This window comes from Natrix helvetica (genome assembly GCF_964273705.1).
Source record: "Natrix helvetica genome assembly, chromosome: 1".
Taxonomy (NCBI): domain Eukaryota; kingdom Metazoa; phylum Chordata; class Lepidosauria; order Squamata; family Natricidae; genus Natrix; species Natrix helvetica.
Genome location: NC_138548.1, coordinates 56,742,153 through 56,761,201, shown reverse-complemented (window position 1 = coordinate 56,761,201; position 19,049 = coordinate 56,742,153). Strand labels below are relative to the sequence as shown.

General features: G+C 38.8%; 1 protein-coding gene across 2 annotated transcripts in view; it reads left to right on the top strand.

The window, feature by feature from the left end:
- Nucleotides 1-19,049, top strand: part of YLPM1 (YLP motif containing 1) — a 71,251-nt gene that overhangs the window by 15,550 nt on the left and 36,652 nt on the right. For both annotated transcript variants that reach the window (XM_081955160.1, XM_081955161.1), the window contains exons 3-6: nucleotides 2,578-2,772; nucleotides 3,560-4,626; nucleotides 12,657-15,587; nucleotides 16,513-16,633. In XM_081955160.1, the coding sequence (XP_081811286.1) occupies nucleotides 2,578-2,772; nucleotides 3,560-4,626; nucleotides 12,657-15,587; nucleotides 16,513-16,633 (4,314 nt within the window). The remainder of the gene's footprint in view (nucleotides 1-2,577; nucleotides 2,773-3,559; nucleotides 4,627-12,656; nucleotides 15,588-16,512; nucleotides 16,634-19,049) is intronic.

Below are 19,049 nucleotides of genomic sequence, written 5' to 3'. Positions count from 1 at the left end.
GTCTTGATGTTGTGTTTGTGGAGAATTTTGCTGATTTTATCTGTGGTGCCTTTGATGTAAGGGAGGAGGGCGATGCCGTTGTCCTGTTCTGTGTCTCGGTTTTTGGGGGGAGTCTCCCTTTGGATTAGGTGGCTCCAACCATGCTTTAAGCCCAAAACCCAGCCTGAAGATGGCGAGTGAGACCTCGCCAAAACGTTGCCAAGACAGTCTCAATCTTACACAGGAAAAGACCCAAATACAACAAGACCAGCATACCTACACCCGTGAAAATCTACCAAAACGTGTATGTGTGTGTGTATTCTGTCACAACCCCTGGTACGCCCAAATATGAGGAGGGAGCATACTGCTTCCCTTTTCTGTCTTTCGGCTCACCCTAGGAGCCATCCAGGCAGAAAGCCCTTTTTTATATTGCCTTGTTACATTTGTGTTGCATTTGTGCTGATAAATAAATAATCCCTTTATTTATTTATAAGCACAAATTATATATATATACACATACATACATATATATGTTACTGTGAAAGTCCGAAATCTGGTGAATGTCGACATTCACCGGCGAATGTCGACATTCACATAGTCGCTTGGTGTATGTTCGACATATTTGCTAAATACCCTTATCCTCTCGACACCCTTACCCTAATACCCTTACCCTAATACCTCGGCTCCTCGCTTCCTTTTAAGCGTCTTCTATTCACGGACTTTTTTTAAAAAAAACCTGCGATCCTGCGCGGTTAGAACGAGTAGTTTGCAGGACCGCGAATTGAAAAGCAAAAGTAAAGCGTTATGCTGACTCGTTATATATATGTCACCATGAAAGACCAAAATTGGTATGTGTCGACATTCACCAACATTCACGGGTGAATGTCGACATTCACCAGATTTTGGACTTTCACGGTGACATATACATACATACATACATACATACATACATACATACATACATACATACATACATACATACATATCCCTAATCACCCATTGTATGTTTTAACCTTCCACTGTTCATATTTTTATACATATTTAGTAATACAGTGATTCAAAATCTATTTTTCAATTCTTCATATCCATTTATATTAAAATATTATCCTGATATCTATCACATTGCTAAAGTAATAATCCATCCTGTATAGTTCTGATACTAATACACATTATTGAAATATGTTCATAAAAATATTCTTTTACTCTATTTTTCCTTATCCATCATCTCTTACCTGCATCCGAACCTTTAATCTTATTTTCTTTTTAGTTTTCTTTCCATATTTGTCCCTTAGGTCTTTTATTCCCTCTATTTGACTATGCAGTCTAACTTTTCCTCCCAACTCTACCCTTTTCCACTATCTAATTTCAGAACTCTCCATTCTACCTCCTATCTCTTTTTCCCAGTTCTCTTCCTGTTTGTCTCATTCTCTTTTTAGGTCTTTTACATTATTTCCCTCCTTTTTTAGTTCCTTAATCACTACTCGTTTCGAGTTCATTAATTCAAAAAGCCAAACTTCCAAGTCACAATTTTAAATGTCTCATCAATAGTCCAAAGAATTTAGATTCACCAGGAGGTTATCCATGCATTTTCAAATTACTTTATATGTTCAATAATATTCAGTGTTCAGCGGCTCTTAATTGAAGTCCTTAATTAATAATCAAATCTCTAATGGTCTTAGAGTAGGCTTGTGTCCGACAGATATTTCCAATCTTTTTGAATAATTATTAACAAGCTTACATATTTCCCTTTTCATCAGCAGATGATGCTCTTGCTTCTGTCTGCTTCAGCCTCTCTGCGATATTGTTAACAGTTCCAATTTCAATTATTTTTAAATTATAAATCCAATAATTGAGCAATGTTAGTAAAGATAAATTTGAGACTTTAATTCCAGCATTTTAAAATGCTCTCAATACCATGTCTTTTAGCTTTGAGGAAGCAAGTTTCTATTTATTATTTAAAAAGCAGATTTTTTTCCTTCTTCAATTCTCCAGTGTTTTTCCTATGTGCCCATTCGTAGCTTCAACAAATAGCTTTAAATATGCTTCCCCCTTGGATTTCTGGGGTCAACATCCAATAAAAAATATTTTCTCACCCAGATCACACTCCATTCATTTTCTCCACTCCAGCACTGTCTTGGGTATTCAGTCTGTCCCCGGCTTCATGGTAGCCATTTTGGCTTCTGCTACTCGTCTTCAGATGAGAGGGCTTTCCAAGTCAAGGAGGAGAAATGCGGCTCTCCTCTACCTGCCAGGCGGTCCCTCCTTTACTTCACCAACGCTTCAGGGTGGCTATGGTTCAAATTTGGACCCTCTGACAGGGAGAGGTCGGAGCTGACCGCAGAGCTTGCGGATCAGGCTTCTGAAGATGCTGGAAGTATAGCTGGAAGTCTTGTTCCCATTTCTGTTCTCACCATGATACATTACATATTACTGGAAATGACCTAGGTTAAGCAACAGCAAAACGGTATATTTGTGGTTGACACCAGGATGTAACATTAGTCTTTCTTCAATTTTAAAAAATATTTTTAATTCTTATTTTCTTTGGAATTCTAAGCACTGATTGAAAAAAAAAATTATGACTGATTCCTTCTACTGTAGCTAAACATTGAACCTCCAGAAGATCCCGAAGAAAGCTTGAGATTACAGCAGCTACAGGCAGCAGCAACACAATGGCAGCAACATCCACAACAAAGAGTGGGTTTCCAGTATCAAAGAATAATGCAAAAGCATTCACAGTTGCAACAAATTTTACAACGCTATCAACAGATTATACAGCAACCATCACATTTGTCAGTAAGTTGTTTAAAACAATATAATTTTACTTACTTCCAAATAAGTAAAATTGTTATTGGTTTTTGTTTTTGTCCCTTTGAGTAAGTGTTGATTCTTGGCTGCTCCCTGAAACATTTCTAGCAGTTTTCTTGATAAGATTTCAGAAGTGCCATTGCCTGTTTTTTAAGGCTGAGAGAGAGGGACTGGCTCAAGGTCACCCATCTGATTTCATGCCTAGGACAGTACTCATGGTCTCTCAGTTTCTAGTTCAGTCACTATATCAAACTGGTTCTTGAGTGAAATTGCTGCTATATTTTAATTATGAAATACAGCTTAATAGTAATTTACTGTTTTATTTATTTTGTATAGTTTTTTTTTCCTGTATCTAGGTACACACAATTTGTCACCCCTCAGATGTCTTGGATCACGGTTCATATAATCCCACACATATAGGGTTATTTCAGGTTAAAATTTATGGGAGTTGAATTTTAGCATTTATTATGTTAGAGAATGGTGACAACATATTTGCTTAATATTCTTGTTCTTATTCTAGAAATTATACATCAATCTTAGAAGTAACACTACTAATATTAATGCCACTTTCTAAGGAAAAGTAAACTCAAACACTTTTTACTAGAAAATAGTAATAAAATGTTGGTTAAAACAATCAGTGAAATTGTAAAATTATGAATTTTAATTTAAGTTTAAAATGATATGCTGATACATTAGGATAACTGAGTACAGATCATGGACTTTTAAAAAAATCCAAACATACAGTATCTTCCTTATTACTTTCTTTTCCTGACAGACAGCAACAGTGGAGGTGCAGCTACAGCATTATAAGACTCAGAATAAACAATTCCAGCCACTTTACAAAGAGTGGGAACGTGAATTTCAGCAGTGGCAGGATCAACTTCAGACCTATCCTCACAAAGACCAGCTTTATGAGTATGAGAAACAGTGGAAAATGTGGCAGGGACAAATGAAAGCCACTTCCACTCACCTTCAGGAGAAGGTGAAGTCTTTTCAAAACCTGAATACTCCGTGTCCTGGGAGCACGTTTCCATTTTCTCCATATTCTCAAACAGTGCAAAGCAGCATGCCTGCAAGTACACTTCCTCCATCAACTCCTGGATTTTCTACTGGCCCAGGGGAATCTGGACCTAAGAGCACTCAAACTACTTCTAATTCTTTTTCTTTTAAAGTCAGTGAATCGCTTTCCAGTTCTCAGGTGACAGGAGAGATCAGGCCAGGTCTTCTTCCTACCCCTTTGTCTGGTTCTTTCACGTCCAAAACAGAAAATTTGTCTACCACTTCCCAGAGCAAAGAGATGAGGCCAACCTTGTTTCCTCCTCCTACCTCTTTTACCTTTAAAGTTACAGAGTCGGCTCCCACTTCTCAAAACACAGAAACCGCTAGACTAGCTCTGCTTCCCACTCCTAACCCAACTGAAAAAACTAGGCCAGCTTTGCTTCCTACTCCTTCTGCTGCTGCTTTTTCATTTAAGGTTAATGATTCAAATGCAGCTACCCAAGTCACTGAAACCACCAGACCAGCCCTTCTTCCTACCCCTTCCCCTGCTTCTTTTTCTTACACTGATACATCGGCCACTTTGCCTTACCATTCAAATGTGACAGCATCTGCTAACTTTTCAGACAAAGCTGATTCTTATGCTCCTCTGGGCAAACAGGCAGTGGCCTTAGGGTCAGCCTCATCTGACCATGTCAAAGTGAAATCAGAATCTACAATAGCTTCATCATCTATGTCCACCACTACTGTCACTACTACCACTGATTATCAGAACAGAGCATTGAGGCCAGCTGGGTTTCCTGATTCCCCCAGGGCACCATTCTATGAAGGTCCCAAGGGTCCAAGGTAGGTGTTCTTTTTGTTTTATTTTTACTTGACAAATCCTATATTATATACATTTAGAGATGTAATATGCTTATAGAGATAATATGCTTATCTGATAATCACATTGACTTATCTGATTATATTAACTATTGTATATCCCCCCAGTCACTTCTCATGCGATGGGCTACTAATTAAATTTGATCAATAAATAAATATTCATTGTGATATTCCCACCTTGCCAAATAATGCTTTACATATATACACCTTAAGCATCCGTAAGTAATTTAGGAAACTATTTATCCAGGTACTGTGTTTACTTCTGATAATAAAGGATGCTTCTTGAAACGGCTATGAAGTCAAGAGTAACAAGGGTGAAGGTTTATTCTTCGAGCTTGTGGGTTGCTTTCTCAACATTGCGTTACCAGGCTAGGAAACATCTTCAGCAGAATTTAGGGGCTGGCTGTTCTTCTGTTTATAAGGGCTTCAGGTGTGGGTGCGTCGAGTGATGTTCTTCTGATAGGGAGGTTACATCGGGTCAGGGTCATTGGGAAGTGAACTGCTGCTGGGGGGAATTGCGTGGGTTGGTTGAGGGTTGGCACTGGTTGACTGTGCAGTTGATTTGAATTCTGAGCGGTTTGTAGATGCTTGTAAATCAATGTGTCTGGAGTTGCTTGTGGAGTGCCAGGCTTCAATGAACTCTCAAGTGTGGTGGATGGTAGTGTGGCCGATGATTTTTGTGTTGCTCCAATCGAACTGGTGCTGTTTGGTGTCGATGTGAGAATAGATTAAGGATTTGGGATTGTGGTGTTTGACTGCCAGCCAATGTTTGTGGATCCTAGTTTTTAATTAACGTGATGTTTATCCCAAATTGTTTGTAGTGGTTATAGTTGATTTTGTGGATTACATTGTTTCTTTCGTCTTTCTGTATCTTTTCTTTGGTTCGGGATAATTCCTGGTGGTGTGTGGCTGTGGGTTTGAGGGCTATTGCTATTTTTAGGCATTGGAGCATTCTGGCTGTCATTTCTGATACCCCTTTTGTGTATGGTAGGGTTAGCTTTTGCATGGTGATTGGCTGTGTAATGTGGTGTGGTTTGGGTGCTGTGTGTCGGAATATGAAGTTTTTTGGATAGCCATTATGGAGAAAGACTTCAAGCAGCCATTTCTCTTCTGCTTTTATTAGTGTTGTGGTACTGCAATGTGTCGTTTCCCTTCTGAAGAGAGTCTGGACACAACTCTATTGTGTGCTGTGGAGCAGTTGCATGTGAAGCTAAGGATCTGGTCTGTGTGCATGGGTTTGCAGTCAACAATCAGGAGTAATCTCAGAAAGTTGTCTGTCAACAATTTTGTAGCCAAGAGGCTTTCATAAACAATCCAGAAGAAAGAATCCTAAATCATGCAGAAGAAAAACAGAAACTATACACCCAGACAGCTCATATTTATATTTCGGGAAGACCGTAGGATATTCAGGTATTGCTCGATTTACAACCTCAATTTCTGTTTCTAAGTGAGACATTTGTTAAGTTAGCTTTGCCCCATTTTATGACCTTTTTGCTACAGTTGTCAAATGAATCACTGCAGTTGTTCAGTTACCGTATAAGACACACCTTTTTCCCTGAAAAAAGAGGCTAAAAATCTGGGTGCGTCTTATACACTGAATACAGCATTTTTTTGCCTCTTGAAACACTGCCCCCTTCACCAAAATGGCCATGCATAGCCTTTAGAAGCCTTACAGAGTGCTCCTGGGGGGCTGGGGAGGGCAGAAATGAGTGAAAAACTGGCTGTTTTTTGCTCAATTTTTTCCCATCCCCAGGAGCACTCTATAAGCCTCCTAAAGGCTATACGTGCCCTTTTTTGGACAAAAAACTGGCCTGTTTTTGCAAAACTATGGGCCGTTTTTGCCCCACCCCCATCCCTCAGGAGCACTCTTCAAGCCTCCTAAAAGCTATTCGTGCCCTTTTGGGAGGGGGGGAAACCGGGCCCGTCTTCACGAAAAACGGGCCGTTTTGGGGAGGTCTGCAGAGTGCAAAAACATTTTTAAAATTTGCCTCTTCAAAACTTTGATGCGTCTTATACTCCTGTGCATCTTATACTCTGAAAAATATGGTAATAACATGTTAAGTGAATCTGGCTTCCCCATTGAGTTTTCTTTGTCCGAAGGTCACAAAGGTGATCACATGACCCTGGGACACTGCAACCATCATGAGTATGAGTCAGTTGTCAAGCACCTGAATTTTGATCAGATAACCATGGGAATACAGCAACAGTGAAAAATCGTCATAACTCAATGACGTTATAACTTTGAACAGTCACTAAACAAACTGTTGTAAGTCAAGAATTACCTGTATAGAAGAGTACATAAATTTACAATGGTAACTGTAGAACTAAAGTTGATGTATTATATCAGGTGCTCCAAAGCATCTTGCAGCTGGAGTACTGGCAAACCAAATATAAAGCCTACCTCAGAAACAACTCCAGCAATGCTTGTTATAAGTCCCCTCTTATTTAAATTAGTGACCAGAATCATTTGATAATCAGAAATACTCTGCGCTGATAAATATTTTCTGGTCTTACTACATTAAAGAGGTTTGTACAAGTTTGTATTTAAGTTTGATGCCTTTAAATATTTTGCTATTTTATCTGACTTGAAGTTGAATTTTGAACTGAAAGAACACAGATAGAATAAATAATGCATAAAATAATATTTTTACAAATGTTTATTCAAATATCAAATCCCTGGAGTGATCATTTCATCCATGTGCCACAAATTTTATCTTTAATACATTTTTATCTTATCTCAACGATCAGGTACAGGGTATATTTTAAAACCTATATCTAGAAAAGTAATGAGATATGCCTATTTCCCAGTATGATACTTTAGTGCTCAAGTTGACATAGAGACAATTGTTAATATCAAATACTTAAAATGGCTGGCTCAGAACAAGAAACCATTTTCAATTAGAAAAACACATCAAATTATGGACTTGATGAGGGAGGAGCCGATGTCGCGACGAGACGACGTACAATCTCAATGCTCTGAGATCACAGTCGATACTTTTGCCGCTGGGTGGTCCAAACGGACCTAAACCATCCCGCAGAGACGGTGAACAGGAAGAATACGTCTTGCTGATCTCAGGGACATCGCAAAGTCCCTGATCGATCCAAGAGAAGTTCTTCAAGCCAATGACAAAAAAAATCCAGCCATTAGGCTGATGAAGTCGGGGCGGCTCCAAAACGGAAGGATATGGAAAGAGAAAGTATTTCCAGCTGGTGAGGAATTTTTACCGTTTTAAAAGAGACCGCCTATAAAAAAACTTAAAATTAATTTAAATTGGAGAACAGAAGAAATAAGCAGCGGAATTAAATTTGGAATGGTTTTGGTCAGTGGATTATCTTACTTTTTAAATGCTATCTTCATGGATGGAATTTATGCAAGCCATTTAAAATGAATGGATTAAGTTTTCTTCTTCTATTTTTTTTCCTTTTACTATTCTTTGTAACCTATGGACTAAAATTCTCCTCTTTCATTACTATGGGTGTTTTTCTAACTCATTAAAGAATCAGACTTTTTTTTAAACTTGAAATACAAAAAAGATACAAAAAGAAACTAAGAAAATTGCAACATTGCAACAATAACACTGCTACTCAGAGGCTGGAGGTTTGTGTATTGGAAACGAAACACTTATTTTTTTTTACTGATTTTCTGGCTTGGCACTTCAAGGTTTCACTGCTTGTTTATAGAGAGTGATAAGAAGAAAAGCATACAGGAGACGACTTCCGGTTCCTGACGGCGACTGACGTGTTGTCTGCCACTCGTTTCCCCGGCTGGCTCCGTAAGGAGCACAGGGGGCCCTGGAGGGGTCCTCTGCCGAAGGGCGGCTTGCTGAAGCCCCCTGGAATCGGCGGCAGCCGGCAGGGTGCTTTTCAGTTCGCCTAGGAGCCGGGGAGCGGAGGGGGGGTGAGGGACAGCGTTGCGCTGTCCGCCCTTTTGCCGAATGGATCCGGAGGAGAGAGTGTACCTGGAGAAGCGCGGCTGGATCCTGGTGGTGGGGGACCCATCCTGAACTCTCTGACCGTTTAAAAGAAAAACAGCAGACTTTTGTAAATTCTGTGTTCAACCTATTTGAATGGAGATTAGAGGGGGGTGTTTCTTCTAACCCTCCCCCTCGGATTAAGCGGCATTTGAACGATCTCTCTTAGAAGAGAGAGAACAAAGGCTGAACCATCATTTGAGCTGGCTAACTGAGAAAGATCTTTATCACAACTGCTAGAAATGACTGTGGAGCCGTTTTTCCTTTAAAAGCTTTGATAGAGATTTCCGTTTTCTTTCTCCCTGTGGAAAGAGGAGCCAAGATGGCGCCCGCCCTTCTCTGTTTGTCTACTTATAAATGAAGTCTGCCCTTTGAAACTACCTTCAGCCTTATTACTCTCTCTGAGGGAAACCGAGACCCCTCACTGATATGTGGCTCTTCTGAACTTTGACTATTTGATCCCCTTCTTTTGGTTTGCCTCGGGGCCTTGGAATTGTGAACTCTCGCTTTCGGCTTTGTTTGCCTTTTGGGATCAGCACAGCTGCGCAATCCTCAGACGCCATCTTCTTGGGAAAAGACTTACATCTCTGAATTTTAAACAAACGGGGCCTAAGCAACCACCGACGGGCAAGTCACTTTCGGCCCCCTCATCTGCCTCCTCCAGTCCTAGTATGCAACAAACAAAAATTACCTCACTGTTACAGCAAGAGGGGACTGGAGAGGGACCAAAAGAACTATCTGTCTCTCAAATGTTTCAAGAACTTATGAGAGGTCAAAATGAATTGAAAAAAGAAATGACAGAGCTTAAAAAAGAACTCAGAGATGTTAAACATCATATTGCAGAAAATAAACAAAGGATTGTGGTATTGGAGGAGGGAGCGGCTGGGTTGGGGGAAGAGATTAAAACAATCCAGAAGGGAAATATAGACTTGGAAAACTTTTTGGCAAAAATAGAATTTAAAAGAATGTCCTTTTTTCTTAGATTCCAGAACCTACCAGAGACAGAAAATGAAGACCTTAAGGATATCATGAGTACAATCTTAGCAGATTATATTTAGAGAGATAAAAAACAGCTGTGGGGGGGCTGAGGCTTCCTCTGGGGACAGGGAGGAAGGAGCAATATTGAAAAGGCTCAGATCACAAAAATGAAAGTATTTAAAATAATAGCAATTGGTGATACTCTAGAAAGTGACAAAGGAAAATGAATGAACACATGGTTGACAATATAGAATAAGAACTTGTTTTCTGCTTATCTTTTATATTTTGTTTTTAAGATTGTAAAAATTGTGAGTCTCGGATGGGTTTCTATCACTAGTGTGGGAGCTGCCAAAAATTTTTGTATATCCCCTTACCTTTCCCCATATATGTGTAAAAACCAATAAAAATTTTTGGAAAAAAAAGAAGAAGAAAAGCATACAGATGTTCCTTTGAATTATATCTTAAACCAGAGAAAGGTGAAAATAAAATGTCATTGTGAATCTATGCTTAATCTTGTTAAAACCTTCTAAGCTAGAGCAGCAGTGTTTGTTAGCTGGAAATAATGGCACAATTTCAACAGCAGAAAGAAGTTTTAAATCTGCAAAAGATATTCTCAGAAATACAGAAATTAGCAAATACACGTGAGAGGATAGAGAAGTACTTGGAAGACTTAGTGCATCTAACAGCAAAATATGAACAAGTTGGGGATGTTTATCAAATGGAAAAAGTGGTGATTAAAATCCTAAAAATCAAAGAGGAAAATGAATATAAAGAAATAAAAATTGCTGATATTTATGGTGATTGGTTTGTCTTTGAGAATGGAAAGGGAATACTGAAAGAGGAATTAAATGGAGGGGAAATCTACCCCAGATGGCAAGATACAGAAGAAGAAGAAAAAGAATTTATGGATTTAAAGAGAGAAATTTTATTAGCAATATCATTGATAACACTACCGACAATCAAAGATAAGCTAATTAAGGAAACAGAAGAAGGGCATCGAAATTACATGAGAGATTTTATAAGCAAGGAGTTGCTAAGAGGAGTCCATACAAAGTTGATTAAGGAGATGATTAGAGGACTAACACCACAAATGGCAGAAGATATGAGACTTTTTGCTACTGGAAAGATACAGGTTGATAGACGAAAGGGTATAATCTAAAACTAGTTAAACTTGGTGCAATTTAGTGACAATAGATATAGTTAAATAAATAATTGGTAATGATAATAATGTATACAATGTGTAGTGTATAAGTCTTGATTATTAGGGGGAAAATGTTATGATATAGGACAGTGATGGTGAACCTATCACTTCCGGTTTGCTCGGAGGGTCATTTTAAGCGTTCCGAAGGCTTCAGGGAAGCCTCCGGACGGTCCCTGAAGCCTCCGGAGGGCCTCCGGGGGGTGGGGGAGGCTCTTTCCCCCCCCCCCAGGCTCCTATAAAGCCTCTGGAGCCTGGGGAGGATGGAAAAAGCATGTAAAAATGGGGGGTCGCGCCTGTAGTGTGTGCATGCGCACTGGGGGTTGCGCATTGCATTCTGGGTACGGCACGCCCGCACACGACCCCCCTGCGCTCCCCCCACTTGTGGCACACGAGCCAAAAAGGTTTTCCATTGCTGATATAGGATATAGTTAAATAAAGGAGGGATAATGATAACATATATATAGGTATGGGTACGACATAAGGAAATTGGATATAAATTGTCAACAGTGATTTGGAAAGAAGGATTAGAAAACTTTGTTATTAAATATTATGGATGTTTCACTAGAATAGGACATAAGGATTCAGTGTTGGAAGATTTTAGAAATAGTAAATGCCAGTATGTGGTTATGTATTAAATCTTGTTATGTTTTATAATGAAGGACATTTAAACAATTATAGTCAAATGAAAATGGAGGCATGATGATGGTAACATGTATAAATATCTGAGTTAAAATACTTGAGTTAATATGAATTATGTTTGTTGACTGTGGAAGAGATGCACGTAAGCCTTTTTGTAACCAACTGATACACTTAAAGAAGGATGTGTTGTGTTTGTTTTGAAAATTAAAAATAAAACAAAAACTTTTTAAAAAAATTATGGGCCTGACACAGAACAACCCTAACCAGAGCAAGATTTGAGTTTCTGAAGTCTATGATAAAACACAGGCTAGCTTCATCAAGTACCTTATTCAGAGAAAATATGTGTATATGAGACAGGACATTACTCATATCTTGTCTGATTGCCAACTATAAGCTTCAGCCACAGCACAACTTTCAAAGTCATTAATTGATAAGCATATGAGCAGTGGTGGTGCAGTGGTTCGAATGCATTACTGCAGGCTACTTCGGCTGACTGCTGGCTGATTGCAATTTGGCAGTTTGAATCTCACCAGGCTCAAGGTTGACTCAGCCTTCCATCTTTCCGAGGTTGGTAAAATGAGGACCCAGATTGTTGGAGGCAATATGCTGACTGTAAACCGCTTAGAGAGGGCTGTAGAACACTATGAAGTGGTATATAAGTCTAAGTGCTATTACTATTGCTATTGATAGCTCACTGGGACCCATTAATAGCTTATCTTACCTTCTCCAAGATACAAACACATGGGTAGTAAAAAAGGCTACCAGCTTATAGCTGGCTAAAGCCACCCAACTTCCTACTTTGATCGGATTGGGGCCAACTGTCCAGGAGATTATTTTATCTGATTATTTAATTGCTGTAGTTTACCCTACTTTTTAATGTAGTTGTTTCAATCAATAAACAAACTAAACTGAAGCTTTACTCTGTTTTTATGATTAAGTCATAAAGCCAATATTCCCAGTGGGAAGAATGTCAAGGTAGAGCAAACTATTTCTGCGGTGAATAACGGGATAATGGAGAGCTGAGCAATTGATAACAGTGTTAACTTTCTCCCATTGTCCAATTCTTCCAGCTGTTGCCTCACTCAATACAGTCACTGTACATTTAATTTAAATTTTGTATTTATTTCTCTGACTAGGAGAATTGTTTTATAGAAAAGCCTCACCAAAACTGTTAATTGAATAAAACATTCTGTCTAATCCCACAGATTCGATGGACCCCAGGCAAGAGGCTTTGAGCCTCCAAAGCAAGGAGGTCCTAATTTTCAGGGCCAACACTTAGAAGGTCCAGGGGCAAGACTTCAGAATCAGCACACAGATGGATCTTCAGGAAAACAAAGGTCAATCCCTCGGGGGCCAGCAGCAGCCTTTTACACTCCTGTGGCAACATCACAAATGCAGTCTTCTCAAGCAAGTGGATCATTGGTTAGGGGACCTAAACCTGTTTCGGGACAACAGAACCATCAAGGAGAAAATAAAGAACTACGTATTGATACTGTCAATAAATCTAAATTTATGTCTGATGTAAAAGTTTCTGGCCCAGTTCAGCCAGCTAAGTCAGAAATGAAGAAACCAAGTGCCATGGATTCCAGATTACACGCAGAAGCATCAAAAACTTCTTGCACTTCCACAGGTCTGCATCAGATACCAGTTTCCAATATTCCTCAAACAACAGGAGGGAAGAAATCAGTACTGCCATCACCAATTATAGGAAATAAAGATATGAACTCTACAAAAAATAAACTGGTTACTCCAGGCAATAATAAGAATAAGGAATCATTTAAACTAGAAAACTGGGAGAAGGGACAGAAGAAGCCAGGAGATAACCAGGGAATAGGGCCAGCTGACAGAGGCAGAGGCCAGTATAGAATGGAAGATATTAGAGGCAGAGGACGGGGCCGATTAGAAGATATGAGAGGAAGGGGAAATGCAAATAGAGGGAGAGATCACTCAGGGGATGTTGTTGGTAGAGATAAAAGCAGCGGGCTAGGAACCTATGACAAAATTCCAGAAGGTCAGTTAAGCAACTGGGAATCTGGAATGGGTAGACAGGGCAGTAACCAGGAAAGAGTACTGGGCAAGCAATCAAACAGCCAGGAAAGAGGATTACCAGCTCCTCAGATGGGCAGCAGGGAAAGAATCCAAGCAAATAGCCAAGAAAGACGACTATCAGCTCCTCGGATAAGCAGGTGGGAACAAATCCCAGCAAATAGCCAGGAAAGAGGATTACCAGCTCCTCAGATGGGCAGCAGGGAAATAATCCCAGCAAATAACCAGGAAAAAGGATTACCAGCTCCTCAGATGGGCAGCAGGGAAATAATCCAAGCAAATAGCCAGCAAAGAGGAGTAACTGCTCCTCGGATAAGCAGGTGGGGACAAATCCCAGCAAATATCCAGGAAAGAGGATTAGCAGCTCCTCAGATGGGCAGCAGGGAAACAATCCCAGCAAATAGCCAAGAAAGAGGATTACCAGCTCCCCAGATGGGCAGCAGGGAAAAAATCCAAGCAAATAGCCAAGAAAGACGACCATCAGCTCCTCGGATAAGCAGGTGGGAACAAATCCCAGCAAATAACCAGGAAAGAGGACTACAAGCTTCTCAGATGGGCAGCAGGGAAAGAATCCAAGCAAATAACCAGGAAAGAGGATTACCAGCTCCTCAGATGGGCAGCAGGGAAAGAATCCAAGCAAATATCCAGGAAAGAGGACTACCAGCTCCTCAGGTGGGCAGCAGGGAAAGAATCCAAGCAAATATCCAGGAAAGAGGACTACCAGCTCCTCAGGTGGGCAGCAGAGAAAGAATCCAAGCAAATATCCAGGAAAGAGGACTACCAGCTCCTCAGGTGGGCAGCAGGGAAAGAATCCAAGCAAATATCCAGGAAAGAGGACTACCAGCTGCTCAGATGGGCAGCAGGGAAAGAATCCAAGCAAATATCCAGGAAAGAGGACTACCAGCTCCTCAGATGGGCAGCAGGGAAAGAATCCAAGCAAATATCCAGGAAAGAGGATTACCAGCTCCTCAGGTGGGCAGCAGGGAAAGAATCCAAGCAAATATCCAGGAAAGTGCTGTAATCAGGCCTCCCAGTAGTCAGGAGAGAGGACTGGACTGGCAAATTGGAAGTAGGGAGAGAGCCCCTGGTCGACAACCTACTAATAGAGAGAGGGAGACAGATAGACAAGATAATGATCCGGAAAGAGAACCCATTAGAAGGCCTAGCAATCGGGAGCAAGATCTACACAGACGTGATATGGGAATTGGAGGAAATGCTGAAAATTTACCACCATTTTATGAAGAACCACCAAGTCCTCCATGGAGTTATGAAGAGCAAAGCAGAAAAGAGGGTCTTTCATTTGACTACAGACATATTCCTCCTTTAGAACACAGACAATTAGATGATTGGGAAAGAGAGAGATATTGGCATGATCAAGACCAGAGGTTTGATGATTCCATTGTTGTATATGAGATAGATGAGGGGGTACCACAACATCATCCTTTACCCCCTCTTTCACCACTTCCCCCTCTTCCTCCTTTACCTCCTTTGGTGGATCAAGAACCATTTTGGGAAATACCATTGAGTAGAGACAGCGAGGGAGACAGGGATCTTGACAGGATCAGAAGAGCCTTGGATGTGTACGATTGTGATTTCGAAATAGACTGGGACAGGGATTATATCATATTATCGGGGGACAGAGATACATTGAATTGTGATATGGACATACCGCCTCTACCTCCTTTGCCACCTCTGCCTCCACTTCCTCCAATAGATAGATACCATGAGGACATTTGGTTAGAAGAGAGAGACATAGATTTCTACGACAGAGATTCTAGAGACAGAAGTGGGATTAGAATTCGTGAATATCCAGAAAAATGTGATTCATGGAGAGAACAGTCTGATTTCCCTCCTGACAGAGGAGATTGGGAAAGAGAAAGGTTTTCAGAGAGGTGGTATCCTGATGAAATGGATAGATTTACATCTTCAGGCGATCGTCTGGATCCTCCACCCATACCACCACGCTCATCTGAATTGTCGGAAGAAGAGTCAAATTTAGCTTCTGAGCAGTCGTTAGGAGGAGTAATGGTTCTTAGTCAAAGGCAACATGAAATAATCTTGAAGGCTGCCCAAGAACTAAAGATGATACGGTGAGTTGATTTTTTTTCTTGTCTTATTTTAGAATAATTATATTTTCCTTAGTCTTCTATTTGTATAAATTACCCTTACAAAGTGCTTTAAAAATGTTGTCAGGCATCAGCTATACATCTTTTAATCACTTTAGATGAAAGAGCATTTTATAGAAGTTGAGCTTCCTTTTGAATCCATTGAAATAATCACTTTAAATAGTATACTATACCTCTTAAGCTAAAGGAGTTAATCTTTGTTTTAATTTGGACCCACCATTAAATATATAAGCACTAGAAGTGATAAAAGAGTTCAAATAACATAGTCTGGCAGTGATATTTTTTTTAAATTGTGATGATGAAGAAAGAATCTTACCTTGTAATGTCAAAATGAAAGACATAAGGGAATGGGGGGAAGATCTGGAAAATTTGCAGAATCATTCATATAGGTTTTCTTTACTAATGCAGTTCCATCAACAAACTCCATAAAAACATTTGAAAAGTAAGCTGAGATAATTCTCAGGAAGGCTAATAGTTCTTCCAAGTGACTTTTATCTCACATGTGATTTACATCTTTAGATCCAGTATCTTAAAAGTTTTATGCAGTAAATAAACAGTCTATTAGAAGGCTGCTTTTACTTTGTTTAATTTTCAAGTACTCCTGCTTAAGTGTGTAATTATATGTCAATATATCATCCTATCCCATTCCTGAATAGATGGTATAATATACTTTTAGAGTTGTTGTGGGGGCAAGTGAATCACATTTAAAGATTCCAGGTTCACTTTTCAGCAACTGCTCTTTTTAACATGGCCTGATAGGGCCATAAATCTGAAGTTGGAAGATCTTCTGGAGACAGCATTGCACAGTGTTCATGCTACAACTAAAATATGTATGTTTGTATCCTTAAGAAGACCATCTAAGACAAACAATATACTTTTCTGGTTATAGGGAACAAAAAGAACATATGCAGAAGATGAATGAATTTGTTCCTGATGCTCAAAGGTCTGAACTCTCATCTCAAGAAATATCTAGATTACAAAGAACACCTGCTAGGAAAGATAACTTTCAGGTAAATTAAAATATTGCTTATAAATGGCTTTCAGATAGACTGTATGTTTTAAAAAGCACTTATAGTCTGGTTCTCATATTAAAAAAAGTCCTCAGGATAATTTGCAAAATGTCCTAAATCATCATAAAATATAGAAAAATACAAGCCCGTACATCTGCTCCTCATTTAGCAACCAAGTTCCATTCCGACAACCAGGTCATGAAGTAGAATGGTTGCTAACAGAATATGTGACTGAGAGAGACAGGCTACAAAGATCATTGGATGTTACCATCTTATTCAGATTAAATTCTCTCATACAACTATACAAGCAATACTCTTATCTGTTGTCAGCATTTGTTGTCAAGAGTGCAAAATTTGATCATGTGTGCATTGGTTGGGAAATGAGTGTTTTAATGCTGTGATATATGCAAATGGTCACTAGCCAAGGTAGTTGCTAAATGAAGAGGGAGTTTAACAACAAATCAAAATAAAACATGAAGCATAAATGACCTTACATAGTTTGACTGAAGCAATTTCTTATGATTTGCCTGGTTGCTTAGCAGTTTTTGATTCTACGGTGGATATACTAAAGGAGAATTTCAAATCTTGATTCATAAACAAGGGTGTGTTTCATTTTCTGGTAGAATTTTGTCTTGAATTTTATTTCCAGATTTTTTAATACATATATACATATTCAACATAGCATTTGTTTAAAAACAAATGCTCTTATGTTGTCCTAATGTAAATTGTTCTATTGGAACACCTGTCCACTGATAATGAGTTTTGAAGATATGACAATGAGAAAATTGCTGGGCCTCACTATGTTTTGCTTTATCAAAAGTTAGAATTCATTAATATTACAACAATAATCTTTAATTCCAAAGCAGGAAATGCCCTGTAATGTTTTGTTTCTTTTTGGTTTCTTTAAAAATTCATAAAATGTATTTCCTTTTCATTTGAAAAAGAAACACAAAATAGGCTAAATAATAGTCAACAAAATATATAATAAAAATGGCACATAAAGTATAAAGTGCCAGACACAGAAATTATTATGTGTTTTATTCTTACAAGGTTCAGAATGATGCTATCTGCTTTCTAAAAGATAGTAATAGAGTGTTTGGCATGGTGTTTCTTGAAAAAGTCTTTAGTAGATGGCAGAACCAAGTTGATTTTGTCTGGACCTGAAAAGAAAGTAGCGTCAGCCATAGATGTGAGATTATTGTAGAATACCATAATTTAGGTTAGACTGAGAAAGCAAAACATTCCAGAAAAGGGAGTTAGCAAATCATTTCCACGTTGTTGCCAAAGAGACACAGAATTCTCAATAAAGTCACCTGGAGTTAGCTCAATTCCAGTTATTAAAAACAAGTCTTATCATTTTAGAACGTATTTTTCATCTTTATAAGTTAAATGTAAATGCATGTTGAAAGAACCAATCTATGAATTCATCCCAGCATAGATGGTTGTTACTGATATGTGAGGAAAATAGGCCAAACATTTCTATTATATTGGCTTAAGTGCTCAAGAGCAGGTGATTCCATGTTTCCACCAACATAAACATCTCAAATTCCAGTATCTCTATTTCTCCTGAATTTTGTTAGCCCAACACCTGCATGGCTCCTAGACACCAATTCAGAAAAATCTTCTGCCACTGGGTTGGATGAAAACAGATTTTACTGTTATGACTTTACCCTTGAAGCTTGCAGTCGCTCCAGTTTTTTAAATTAATTTTAAAATAATAGAATCTGAACGACCCAAAAAGATAATTCTGGATGTATAGAATAGTAGTTATCCCATGCTACGTATTGTTTTTGATATATAGTTTGAGGCGGCACATGTTGTATGTGGTTTTTTAAGTGCTTGATACTCCAGATAACTCTGAATTTATTTTTATATGTCTGTATATGGGAAAGAAGAAATCATGATTCAGCAGTTCATAGTGCTGGTTTGTATAAGCAAGGTTACAATTAATCTTGACTTGAATATCTTTTGTAGGATATTCTCCAAAATTCTCCAAAAGTATAGTTATGCTGGCTGGGAATGAAGGAAAATAGTTTATCATGTTAGCGGCTGATAGGCAGAAACAAACAATTGGTTTTGTTTTTTACCACATACAGTAGATGGCTTACCTGAAGCTACTCGCAATAAAACCCTTGACCATAATGCTGAGACATAGGAAGATTACTATGGCCCAGTTCAACTCTTGTTGCTACTAAGTAGGTTTTATGTATATATACATATTTATATAGCCATCTAAATTACAAATTACAACTCTCGATGGCTGTCATAGTGTTAAAAACACAAAACAACTATTAAATATAAAACCACATACAAAACAACTAAGGCTAACTCAAAATCATATTAACATTTATTTATTTATCTTGCCTTCTCATTTTTATAAATAACTCAAGGAGGTGAACACATCTAACACTTCTTC